The sequence below is a fragment of the Barbus barbus genome, assembly GCF_936440315.1.
Source record: "Barbus barbus genome assembly, chromosome: 7".
In the NCBI taxonomy this organism is placed as follows: Eukaryota; Metazoa; Chordata; class Actinopteri; order Cypriniformes; family Cyprinidae; genus Barbus; species Barbus barbus.
Genome location: NC_136735.1, coordinates 36,765,011 through 36,778,609, shown reverse-complemented (window position 1 = coordinate 36,778,609; position 13,599 = coordinate 36,765,011). Strand labels below are relative to the sequence as shown.

Here is a 13,599-nt window from a genome sequence, read left to right as displayed (position 1 = left end):
ATTACATGAAATGCTTTTTGATTAGAATTGTTGTTGTTTATATAACGTGTGTATCATTGGATTTTATTTTCTGTTAATATTTCATGTTTGTTTTGCTTGTAGCAATTGGGATTTGAGAAAAGTGCATTTACAAATAAAATTATTAAAATTAATATTATTATTATTAATAAAATACTTCTAATAATAATCCCAATATTATTATTATTGTTATTATTAGATAAAATGATTAAAATTATTGTCAATAATAAAATAACAATACCAATTACACTGTTATTATTATTATTATTATTATTATTATTGTTGTTATTATTTACAGAAAATCAAATTCAGCACATTAGAGCAGGGCAATAATGTAGTTCACATTTTGTGACGAAATAAAAAAATCAGTTAAGGTGTTCGGTGTTTCATTTTTATTTTATTTTATTATTTTGTTTATTTAAAATTTTATATAGTATTGTATTGTATTCTATTTTATTATTTTATTTTGTTTTCTTTATTTTCTTTATTTTTTTACCTTTATTTGGCTTATAATACTTTGGGCTTGAGAAAAGTGCTTTTACAAATTAAAATGATTATTATTATTATTATCATTGAGTACTGTCATTAGTAAAATTATAATTTTACCCTGAGATCAAAAGGAAATTAAGTAAATCATATTGTGAGGTAGTTGGCGATAACAAGCCCCGACTCTGTTTTATTTTCTTCTTTGTATGTTGTGAGGATGAACAGCTTTTTAAATTAAATCCAGTTATATTTTAAACAGAAAGCATTTGTTTAAAATCTCAGTAATAATTAGATTCTTTAAAAAATCAGATATTGCTAGTAAGTATAAATTGTAGTGATGTCCCTTGTTTGTGAGCAGTATCTGTAGTTTACCTCTCACACAGCTGGACGTTTGTAGAAACCTTCACAGGAGGATAAATGCAACACTTATGAGTCATTCAACAAGCTGAACGTGAGACTCTGATCTATAGCAAAAACAAAGTGATAATGAAGAACAAGTGAATGCACTATATGTGCTTGATCACAGGGACTGTGCCTACTGCAAATGTGTGAAATCTGATAAGATATCATTAAGCTGTACGCCCTATGATTCATTATGGCACATGATGTATGTATGCTTGGTGTATAATGATGACTCAAAGATCTAATTGGATAAGCCGGCATATGCACAACTGTGATCACACATCAGTTAAATTCTGTTAGATTTCAACTGTAACCTTACATCTATAATTAGACTAATAAACTACACTAATTGAACTGAAAATGATTACGTTTATTCAGCAAAGATGCATTAAATTGATCAAAGTGACATTTATAATGCTTTAAAAGATTTATATTTCAAATAAATGCTGTTATTTTTAAGTTGAAATTAAATGTATCAAAAATATTGTGCAGCACAACTGTTTCCAACACTGATAATAATCAGAAATGTTTGTTGAGCAGTAAATCAGTATATTATTATGATTTCTGAAGATCATGTGACACTGAAGACTGCAGTAATGATGCTGAAAATACAGCTGCACATCACAGAAATAAATTGCATTTTAATATATATTCACATAGAAAAGAGTTATATTAAACTGTAATAATATTTCACATTTTTTTACTCTATTTTTGATCACATAAATGCAGCATTGATGAACAGAAGAGACTTCTTCCAAAATCATGTAACGGATCTTAAGCTTTTGAACAGCTTTTGGTCAATATACAGTATGCTTTAATATGTCTATCTTTTAAGACTTAAATGATGTTATTTTTGTCCTGTTTTATAATTTCTTACAAGGTCCCACGTTTGATGTGTCCATCAGTTCAGACACAGCGAGTGTTTTCCCCTGGGAAACTGTGAAGATGGAGTGTGACGTCAGTGTTAGCGGCACGTCTCCAACTACAGGCGAGTTACACCTTTCTTTCTGATCAACACACAAATGAAATAGAAAAAACACAGGTGAATGCTAAATATGAATAACTTTAAACTGCTGGTGTAAGTTATTTATCAGTTTAAACATTTTAAATGTTGTAGTTTGTTTCTTTAAACATAAAGTAAAGCGTGTTAGATTCATGTTTAAAACATAAGAAACAAAAAATTCAAGATACATTATTTTCATCTTATGCAATTTTGCTTCTAAGGTAAATTGTTCCTCTTTTAAAGAAACAGTTCACCAAAAACAATGAACGTTTGCTAAAAATGTCTTCACACTAAAGCCTTCCGAGATGTAGATGAGTTTGTTTCTTCATCAGATTTGGAGAAATGTAGCATTGCATCAGTGTCTCAGCAATGGATGCTCTGCAGTGAATGGGTGCCGTCAGAATGAGAGTCCAAACAGCTGATAAATACATCACAATAATCCACAAGTAATTCAAACCACTCCAGTCCATCAATTAATGTCTTGTGAAGCCAAAACCTACGTGTTTGTAAGAAACAAATCCATCATTAAGACAGGAGATGTACTTTTTCACTGGAGGAAGCGTTATTATGGATTATGGACTCATATTTTAGCTGGAAGCAACACTTTGATGTTAAAAATGTCTTGATGGATTTATATCTTTTCACTTCTCCAGATGTTAACTGATGAACTGGTGTGGATTATTGTGATGTTTTTATCAGCTGTTTGGACTCTCATTCTGACGGCACCCATTCACTGCAGAGCATCCATTGCTGAGACAGAGATGCAATGCTACATTTCTCCAAATCTGATATAGAAACTCATTGACATTAGTTTCATTTTCATCACATCGATGCTAAAACAAATCAAAATGAAGCATTACACAAAAAACATCACATTGGCAAGAGATCGCATTAGTACTTTGAGTTCAAAACGGTTCATCTTATGCCAAATGAGTTATTTTTACTAAACTCAGGTCATGAATAACTAGGTTATATTATGTTATTGCTGACTGCTGTTATCAGCCTTACTTTGTTCATTAAACACTATCAGACGGCACTCATTTCTCTGCGAGAGCTGAGGAAAATCATGCAAACCCTGTTCCTGAGATGTTCCACACATCAGCCAAAATCAACAGGTTCACAGCGAGACCAGAGATGTGTGCAATAATAACAGATCAGCTAACATCAGATGGGCTTTTGCCCTCATGTTGAATTAGGATCTGTGTTCTGGAAACAAGCACTAGTGTGTGTGTGTGTGTGTGTGTGAGCACACCTTCACTCTGGTTTGTTGACATCTAACAGGAGTTTCTATTCTAACATTTTATTCTGTAGTGTTTTATTATTCCCAGACCCTAAAGATCTTGGCTTTGAGTCATTCGGTACACTTTACTGTTGATTTATCATCCATTTCCATGTTTTACTTCCTTTAGGTGTGTTTATACAATGTTATACAGTGTTCATATAATGTTCACACTGGAGGAGTAAATTTGCTCAAGTGATATAGTCAAAACAGAGTTTTGGTCCTCTTCATCATCCAGTATATATATCTTAATTCAGATTTTTTGGCTCATGTGTGCTGGGAGAGATTCCCTGAGAGATATATAGACAAATACAGAGAGTTTTCTTTCTCCATCACAGCAAACCTGTCACGTTTGATTTGGTTTCATGTCACAGTCAGAACCTTTTATAACCATAATATGTTAGTGTGATTTTTATAGTGAACAAAATGACATGCGTTAGTTTTTCAACATGATTAGTTTTTCAACTGTTTTGGTAAATAAGTAGTCTATGTATTGCCATCTATTATAGTTGAAATTAATATTTTGAATTAGTTTTTATATTTTCTGTTTTCATTTTAATTTTAGTTCAACTATAATTATATTGTATTATATATATAATTAATATATATTGTATTATTATATAATATACATTATATTAGCCAAAACTGAAATAATAGCATGGTGATATCCAAAAATCATTTAAACAATTTCATGTCATACTGTAATATATCTTTATTGCATTACACTTGTGAGCAGTCATTCAACTTCACTAATTCATGTACTTTAATGAACTTGTGACATGTTAATTTGATCCATTTATACCATCTGCCGCTGTCGCTCACAGGTCAGTGCATGAATTGAATTTCAAATAGGGCTGGTTTGAGAAGTTACTTTTGCAAATGGCACTTGAAAAATACCAAAGAAATACTGTACTTCATTGTCGCAAATTAAACTCATTCATGTCGGGTCCTTAAGCATTTGTTTTGTGGTTGCTCATTATCTTTTACTCATTATATATTTTTTTAAAATTTTAAATGATTAGTTTATTTTATATATATATTTTTTTATATTATTGAGATTTTTTATGTTTTTTATTAAAAACAAAATATAGGTTTTAAGTAAAAATAAAGTCGAAGTAAAGGAAGTTATGATGACCAAGTTATCTTACAGTGACTTTCATTGAACTGAAGTATGAGAAAGTGTTTCAACACCCAAAAAAATTCCAGATTTCATCTTTATGATGACGGTTTTATTTGTAACCTGCTCAAAGTTAAATGTTGGTCAGAACGAGGAAATAAACGAGTCTTTAGGAGGATTGGGTTCAGACGTGTCTGCGCTTGCCTTTATTGCAGCATAAACGTGGAAATGAATGTCTAATGTTGGGAAAATACTTCATAAGCTAATGTCATGTGAAACTGGGTCACGCTGTGTGTGTTTTTCAGCGTGCAGCAACATGTCACGCTGCCTCAAGATCAAGCCGTCATGTATTATCATTTATAATGTAGACGCAGCTCAAAGAGCTATTGTATCGTATGCAGATATATATACTGTATTATGTGATTTCTGTTGTTAGATTAAAACTGTTTGAGAACCGCACAAGGTAACGTGCACAAACACAAGCCATTTATTGCAGCGCTTCGCCTCAGGTGTGTTTATACTTCTGCATAACTTCTTATTTATGAGTCTTAGTTTAGGTCGCTTCATAAGAACCTTTCAAAATATACGCAGCTCCTAGTTTAGATTAATATCTCAAGCATTCTTTGTGCATAAGCCAGTACCAGAACAATTAAAGCTTATTTCTGCATAGAATAAAAACTAAAATATAATCTCACAATTCATGCCGTTTTTTCCCTCAAATTCTTAGTTTTTATAGTGTTTTTATTTTGTAATTCTGACCTTTTTCATGTAATTCTGACCTTTTTATCAAATTCTGTTTATCTCGCAATTTTGACTTTTTTCGAACAATTCTGAATTTATTTCTCATAATTCTGACATTTTATCTCACGATTCTGAATTTATATCTCATCATTTACATTTTTCCCCTTTTTATTGACTTTTTATCTCACAATTTCCCAAATTTCTCACTTTCAATTCTGACATTTCATCTCATGTTTTAATCTTATATGTTCAGAATCAGAATCAGAATGAGAAAGAGCTTTATTGCCAGGTATGTTTCACATACGAGGAATGTGTTTTAGTGACAGTAGCTCCACAGTGCGACAGAATGACAGACACAGGACAGGACACAGATACTGTAATAATCATAATTTAAAAAATAAATAATAATAATAATGTACAAATATACAAAATGGACAATTCAGTATGTTAGGTGCAAATTTGAAATGTAATAAGTATGTGTAAATAAAAAATAAATCTAGAAAGTATGATAGTATGTTTAATTTTTTTCATTTAATACTTGTATTTTATTTTATTTCAGCTTTATTTCAATTAACTTTTTTTTAATCAGTTAATAACAACACTCATAAGGACTGAGTGAAATCTCTTGTGAGTTTTCTTTTCTGTGCGCATGTTTATATCTCTGTATATGTTTAGTTATGCGTTTGTGTTTATTAGTACAGTATTAGATCAGATTGTGTCAGCTGTAATATGAACAACCTTTCCTGGAGACAGATCCTGCCGTGTTGTTTTATCTGTACGGATGCTTTAGCTCGTTGTAATCTATCATTCCTCTAATAGATCTCATTCTCCGCTGCTTTATTTCCTCCTAAGGCCAAAGTCTTGCCACATCAGTAACACTGTAATCTCAGGGGATGAACAGCATGTACTTCCCCTCGGCTGCAGGGCTTCATAACCATCTTCTGTCTTTTATGTAAGGCTCTGGATGTCTGTTGTCCCAGAAAAGAGCAGGTTCGAGTCAAGCTTCTGCATCTGCACCACCTTGATGTGCCTTTAGTTCTTCCTCCAGACATCTTCCTGATATACGGTTGAAATGTCTGACAGCACACTGAAAATAAAAGGTGCAAAATCAGCTTTCAATTTGGAACTTTCTCTTTTTACAGTCGGACAGATTTTCTTGCTTCTTCCAAAGAGCATCTGGAGCCTCAACAGATCTCAAATCATGCTTGAGATCATGATTATCGGGCTTTAAGTATTAAGAAAAACAATTATGAAAATCAGTAGTTTTTAAATATTTTGCATTAATATATTTTGATTTTAATGTTTTAATATAATCATTTATAATAAAAAATTATAATATATAATAATAAAATAAAATAATATAATTTATAATAAAAATGTATTCTGAAATTCAGTTATTATTTAATATTATTACACACATACATATATAATTTGCCGTTATACATTTATTTGATGTATTTGATATATACATTTTTATATACTTCTAAATATTATATATTTATTTTTGTTATTATTATTAATATTATTTAATTTAAAAAATTCCATTTATCTTATTGGCCGGAGAGTTTTGTTTCTCCTCAACTGAAAACAAAAAACCGCGTCCTGAGGTGGTCATAGTTATTTCATTTGATAAAGATTACGAAGACAAACTTTTTCATTTCACATTGACTTCAAAATTGTGTCACAGCGGAAATGAGTTTGAATAGGCCTTTACATTCAGAGGACTGCCATGTGTGTTTAAAGGATCCACAAAAATCCCTGACCCTTGCGCAAATCATTGGGGTTAAGCACATTAAATCGAATGGCTTCGCGCTATTCATGAGTCCCTCGGGCCAGATGTGTGCTCGTCCGTCAGCTCGTATCTCACGAGGTCTGCTCCGCTCCAGCCCCTGACCCTTCCTCAGCTCCACACACATTAGCTCAGGATGGACACAGGATCGAGGAGATCGTGGGAGGAATAATAGAGCCTTAGCATTTCTGCTTGAGAGCGTCTCGCTATCTCAAACGACTCGATACGTCATGAAGATAAAGCGCTGCCATTACCATTATCATCCACTGATTACTGTTACTAGTGTTCACACTCAAAAAAATGCTATTGGATTTATTACTGGATTTATTATTTTCACCAAAAAAACAAAAAACATTTGAACATGCAAAATGGTCATCGCTATAAATGAGACTGTTTGGCATCCAATGATTTCTTTTTGTACAACAGCAGCCTGGTCAAACATGAGCGCTGGGCTTATAATTAACAACATTACCCACAATCCTCTGACAACTCCACAGAATAACTGTAATTAGCAGGATATCGAATATGACTGAAATCTATTGCGCTCCAGGTCAGTGCACTTTTGTTCTCTTTATATCTTCCCCACCGGATTGAAAAATCACCAGTGAGGTCTGTAGTAACTCCTCTGTTTCTCATACAGCACTGAGATTAAATGGAGAGTCTCCTGCTTCTCTGATGATTCTCCGGAACAAAAGACTCCAGTAATGTCACATAAATCTCCTCGGTGTGCTCGCATTTATTTTATAAGCTCTGTATTCTTTCTTTGTCCATTATGGACTCAGTTATGTCTGTTTTTTATTATGTTTGGGAGAAATACCTGAGAAGTTGATTCTTGATCTCTTTAATTATTTCTATTTTATCTATCTATTTATTTGTTTGTGCATTTATTTGTATCTAAATGTGTGCCCTCATTCATTCATTAATTTCTATATTTGTGCATTTATGTATTTATGCATTTTATGTATGCATTTATGCATGTGTACATTTATTGATTTGTGCATATTATAAATATATTGTGTTTATATATTTATATTTTATACATTTATGCACTTATTCATTTATATATGCATTTATTCGTGAATTGATCTATTATTGCATTTACATTCATTCTTCTATTAAAACTATATTAGCTGTAAAGCTGTTTAAATCATAATTTTACAGTGTTTTCAGGGTTTACAGCATTCTTAGGAATGCGTCATGATTTCCTGAACTATGAAAGAGCAAGAAATGTTTCATCAAGGCTAATGTCCTGCAATGTTTTGGTTGGTTTTTCTCATTTTCTCCGTCTTCCTCCTCTTCCCCACATTCATTGTCTCGGCCTGTGTAATGGGGAGAGGGCCGTTGTGTTCAGGTCTTTGAGTCAGCGCGTGGGTTTGACAGCAGTGGGTCGTCATACAGTCAGTCTAATTGCTAGTTTGGGACCATCGTGGCTCTCTAGTCATCTCTTTCTCTCTTTCTCTGCGCATAGATGTGCATTTCATTGCCGTTCCAGCGATGGGAGACAGAAAGTGTTATTTTTATAGGACATGCCACATCTTCTAATTGATCTTTAGTTCTTTGAACCAGTGTGTGTTAGTGAGGGAAAAAGACTTCTGCAAGAAATGGAGCTGAAAGATTTGCAATTTGATGAGATCTTGGCATGACCGCCATGATAATAAGCTATGCTAGAAAAAAAGCGGTAGAGGATCCTTAAATAAATGCATGTCAAAGGAAAGGGTTTTTTGGAGATTTGCAGTCCTAAAAACATGTCCTCAATTGGTTATATTTTTGAATCTAGAGGCATTTTTCTGTGCTTTTTATGCTCCATATGGAGGTAGATTAGAAACTTAATATCTTCTTATGACACACTGTTATTGTATTATATTGAGAGGGAAAAAAAGCATAACTAAAGTCACAGGGTCCCTAAGCAGTGTTGACTGCTCCCTGTACACAGAGTAGTGCAAGTTAAGCTTGCTTTATTTATTTATTTACACATGTATACATTTATTTATTAATGCACCTCACGCATGTATACATTTATACATGGATTTATCCATGCATTTATTTACGCATTTATGCATGTATTTATTTCTGCTTTATTTACACATTTGATTACTCTTTTATTTATCTATGCACTTGTTAGAGTGCATTATATGCTTTATTTATGCATTTATTTACATGCATTTTGTAAAGGAATTTATTAAATACATGATTTATGCATTTATTTCTTTTTATTTACTGTTTTTATTTGCACTGCATATTAATCATAATTTCGTGATTTTTTTTTTTTCCCCATCAGATGATGTAGCGTACGAGATGAAGTGGTTTCTGAGTCGTCTGAGGGGCTCAAACATTCCGTCCTTGCTAGCCAGTATGGACCGCTGGGGCGTTGTGTACAAGGCTCCTCGCAACGACAGCAGCGACTGCAGCCTGGAGCGCCTGGGACCCAGGAAATTTGCCCTGAACGTCCACAGTACACAGGACAGCGACGCGGGTGACTATTACTGCACCGCAACGCCCTGGATTCGCTCGACCGCGACCGGGGTCTGGAGCAAAGTGCCGGAGGCCTCCTCACAGAGAGTCTTCCTCAATGTGAAGTTTGCATGTGAGTTATAAAGAAGTGCAAAGAATTGCAAAATGTTTCCCTCAAACCAAGTCATGCAAGTTTCACAAGCTTTTATACGTTAATGGTAGGCTGCCAGCATTTGACACTCGTTCCCACGAAAAAATTGCATTCATCCGAAACTTCTCAATGCGTGTTGGAGCATGCATTTGTAATATTAAGAAATCTTGTGCATTTGCTTGAAATAGTCTAGCAAAATATGTAATTGTCATCTTTCAGGAAATCTTTCAAAACCTGTATGATTTTCTTTATTTTGATAAATAGGAGAAAAAAATTATTCAAGCAGTTCTCTTTACAGTAATGCATAGTGAATCTGTCAAGCTCCAACAAGACCAAAAAACACCATGACTTTTTCCAAGTCTTATGAATATGATAGAAGACTGAAAATATGATAGAAGACTGAAAATTAAGTAATTTTTCACAGAAAATGTCCTGTCTATCAAAGCTATGAAATGTGCTTTAATAATTGTGCCTCTTTGTGCCTGTACAAAATATTTATTTATTTATTATGCATTTTTTATTTGTACATTTTACTTATTTATGTATGCTTTATTATATATACATTTTTATTAATGCATTTATTATTATTTATGCATTTATTTATTTGTGCATTTACTTAATGCATTTCTTTATGCATGTCTTCATATTATTTGTGCATTTATTTATGCATGTATTATTTATGCATTTACTTATTTGTGTATTTACTTAATGCATTTATTTAAGCCTTTATGCATTTATATAATTATTTCTTTATTAGGCATTTATATAATTGTTTATATTAATTGGCGGTGGTTGAGGAGATTCCTCCCTTTCATGTAAAAGTGCTTTGAGTACCCAGAAAAGCACTATATAAATGTAACGAATTATTATTATTATTATTATTCTGCTAAAACAGTTTATACCATAATTTTTGAATAATTATTTTATGAATAAACACTAACTTTGTGTGTAAGTGTATGTATTTTTGTTCCCTTTCAGTGTGGGACTCAATGAAGTTGCCTTTGCTGTACGGCGTCTGTGCATCAGTGACTGTAGGCGTCGTTTCTCTCGTCCTGGGCCTGGTCTGTGCTCACTGCTGCTGTAAAACCACCACAACTACTCCACGCTCTCGCAACAAACTCATGGAGCTTGAGATGGATTGACAAAGACAGTACAGTTGTCCCCTGCCGAACTGGACGGCGTGGTGACAACTGATGAACGCTGGGACGCGTCCCGTGATGTTATGCACCACCTGGAAGGAGAAACTACAATCTCAGAGGAAAAAACTACTGAATCAGAGTCAACGATCAGGGCGAATTACTCAAAAATTGCACTAACCACATTCTTATATCAGCTGGGTGCATGTTTTGTTGGATTTATGAACGTTTCATTGAAATTGAAACAAGAAGAGATACCTGACGAGATCTGAGCATCCGAGATATAGATTGAAGGATTATATTACTCTACATCGAGCTCCAAAGAGACCGTCTGCTTCCAGATCAGGGTTTAAAGACACTTGTTTCTACCATGATTCTTCTGAGTTTGGTGCTACTCGCTTTTTGCAAGACATGGGAGATGTCACATGTCACAATGTGAAAGATGACGTTTTATCTGTGATTCTGTGTTGTATGTATGTACCGTTCAGTTTTGTTCTCCAACCCATCCAGAGTTTACCAGCTCTGACCAACCCATCCCCCTAAAAGCTAACTAGTCAACCATTATCACCAGGTTGACTGTAATGTGATGGGCGGTCACACTAGATTTAAATATATGATGTTTGAAAAAATAGTTTTTTCAAGAAGTAGTATTTTTTTAATAGCTAATTAATTTCTAATGTTAAAATGTATCATCTTCTGCTGTTTCCAATGACAATACTACGCATTTATTGGGTTAACACATCTGTTTAGCTAACTAGCAACACACTAGAACAACCATCCATAACTCCTTAAGAACTGTTTAGAAACATCCTAGGAATTGATCAGCAGTTCTGTAGCAATAACTTTAAAATGTTACAACTATCAAGCAACATTGGGGCAGTTGTGGCCTAATGGTTAGAGAGACAGACTTGTAACCCGAAGGTTGCGGGTTCGAGTCTCAGGTCCGGGGTGGACCTAGTGAATAACCCTGAATACCACGACTGAAGTGAGACCCTTGAGTCAATCTGCTGTAGCAACAATCAAGAATATCCCAACAATTGCATAGAAATGCCCTAGCAACTACCTACAACAATCTACTCTAACAAAGACCAAGAGGCAAGAGCATACTGGCAACTGCATTGAAATGCCCTGGCAACTACCTCAAATACTAACAAACACCAAGAGCATCCTGGAAACAGCCTAGAAACCACTTTGAACATCTTAGCAACCATCTAAAACACTGTGGCAAGTTAGCAACTGCATAGAAACACTGTAGCACCTACCTACACCAATCTACTCTAGCAAAGACCAAGAGCGTCCTAGAAACTGCATAGAAATGCCCTAGCAACTACCTAAATAACAAACACCAAAAGCATCCTAGCAACAGCTCAGAAACTACTTTAAATATTGTAACAACCACCCAGATCACCTTAGCAACTGCATAGAAACAGCATAGCAACTAACTACAACAATCTACTGTAGCAAAGAAGACCAAGAACAGTCTAGAACCAGCCTAGAAACCACTTTGAACATTGTAGCAACCACCCAGAACAACATAGAAACTGTATAGAAACGCCCTGGCAACTACAACATTCTGGGAACCAGGACAATCCTAGCAACTGCATAGAAACACCCTAGCAACTACCCTCAACAAGATACTGTAGCATAGACCAAGAATACCCTATTAAAATACCCTAGCAACACCAGAGCAAACCTAGTCTGCCTGTAACGACCTTCACCTTTTGTCAAGCTAACATCAAAATTTCTCTTTTCTCTATTAGTCCAAGTTCAGAGTCTTGTAAACATGTACTGATGGGAAAATGAGCATTTGATGTTCAGCCAAGAGGTGAATCAATTTTATTAATGTCCCTAACTGGTAAATGTCTATTTTGCAAACGCACCCAATTTGAACTTTGGTAGAGAGAGAAAGATGAAAGTCCTACGCCCATTCTTACACACCCCGCAATCACATGAGTATGAATGAAAGCTAGTTTCTAGTGTGGCCGCCCCTCGAGCTGATGAAATACCGACTTATTGACCCCTACAGACGGGTTAGTCTGAGTCACACGAAGGTCAGGGTTTGCTTAGGTTGAATCTGTGCCTTGGGCCTGGTCTTGAAGCTCCGCTAACAGCTCGGCCCTCCGTTCTCCACCTCCAACGCTGCATCACGAAACAAGTAGAGCTGAAACTCAATGCTGTGCATTAGGGCCAAGAGACCCCCAGAACAAGTACTTTCCTCTTCAGTGACGCCTCAAGGGCATCGGCCGACCTTTTTCCGCTTTGTCTGCATCTGAGGGTCTTTGTCTCCACTCTTGGAGCTATCGGCTAACAGTGCTGGGACAAAAAAAAAAATCTCCCACATGGAAGATAGCAGATATTCACAGTGTTTGTGCTCAGCAAACATTCTGGTGTGGATTTGTTTTCAACCTCCTTTTCTCAGTATTAAACTGCCATTAATTCAGACCATTTAAACTTTATTTTCTAGATCTTTTCAGTCTTGAGAGTGCTTCTGTATTTGGGTTTTGTAAAGTTTATACTTTGTAAAAAAAAATAAGATTGAAGTTGATGTCAAACTGAATAGCAGTTGGTCTTTGTTATTTTTTTTAATTTGCATACTGAATTATGATTAGTGTAAGATTGTGTTATTGACTGGGTTGTTGAATGAAAAATTCTGTTATGTAGTTAACCAACTGATTAAAGAGTGGTCACACTAGATAATGAGCATGCAAAATTATTACAGAAATATTTTAGAAGGAATATGGGCAACAGGATGTGATGTCATGGTCCAGTGCTTTTGTTTTTAAAAAATAAATTATAAATAATATTAATACATTTAAAATGTTATCTTCATCTTGCATATTAAATTGTTTTTATTTCATGCATCTCTATATTAGTTTTTTTTTTAAATAAGTCTCTTCTGCTCACCAAGGCTGCATTTATTTTGATCAGAAAAACAGTAAAATTGTGAAATATTGTAATTTAAAATAGCTCTTTTCTATTTGAATATCTGTTAAAATGTCATTTATTTATCGTTCTAATATGATGAT

At 34.3% G+C, this 13,599-nt stretch overlaps 1 protein-coding gene across 1 annotated transcript in view; it reads left to right on the top strand.

The window, feature by feature from the left end:
• LOC306872567 (prostaglandin F2 receptor negative regulator-like) overlaps positions 1–13,266 on the top strand; it is a 36,831-nt gene extending 23,565 nt beyond the window's left edge. Inside the window, exons 7-9 of the mRNA XM_079421174.1 lie at positions 1,787–1,894; positions 9,114–9,419; positions 10,416–13,266. Of these exons, the coding sequence (XP_079277300.1) occupies positions 1,787–1,894; positions 9,114–9,419; positions 10,416–10,579 (578 nt within the window). The 3' untranslated portion in view covers positions 10,580–13,266. The remainder of the gene's footprint in view (positions 1–1,786; positions 1,895–9,113; positions 9,420–10,415) is intronic.
• The last annotated feature ends 333 nt before the right edge of the window (positions 13,267–13,599 follow it).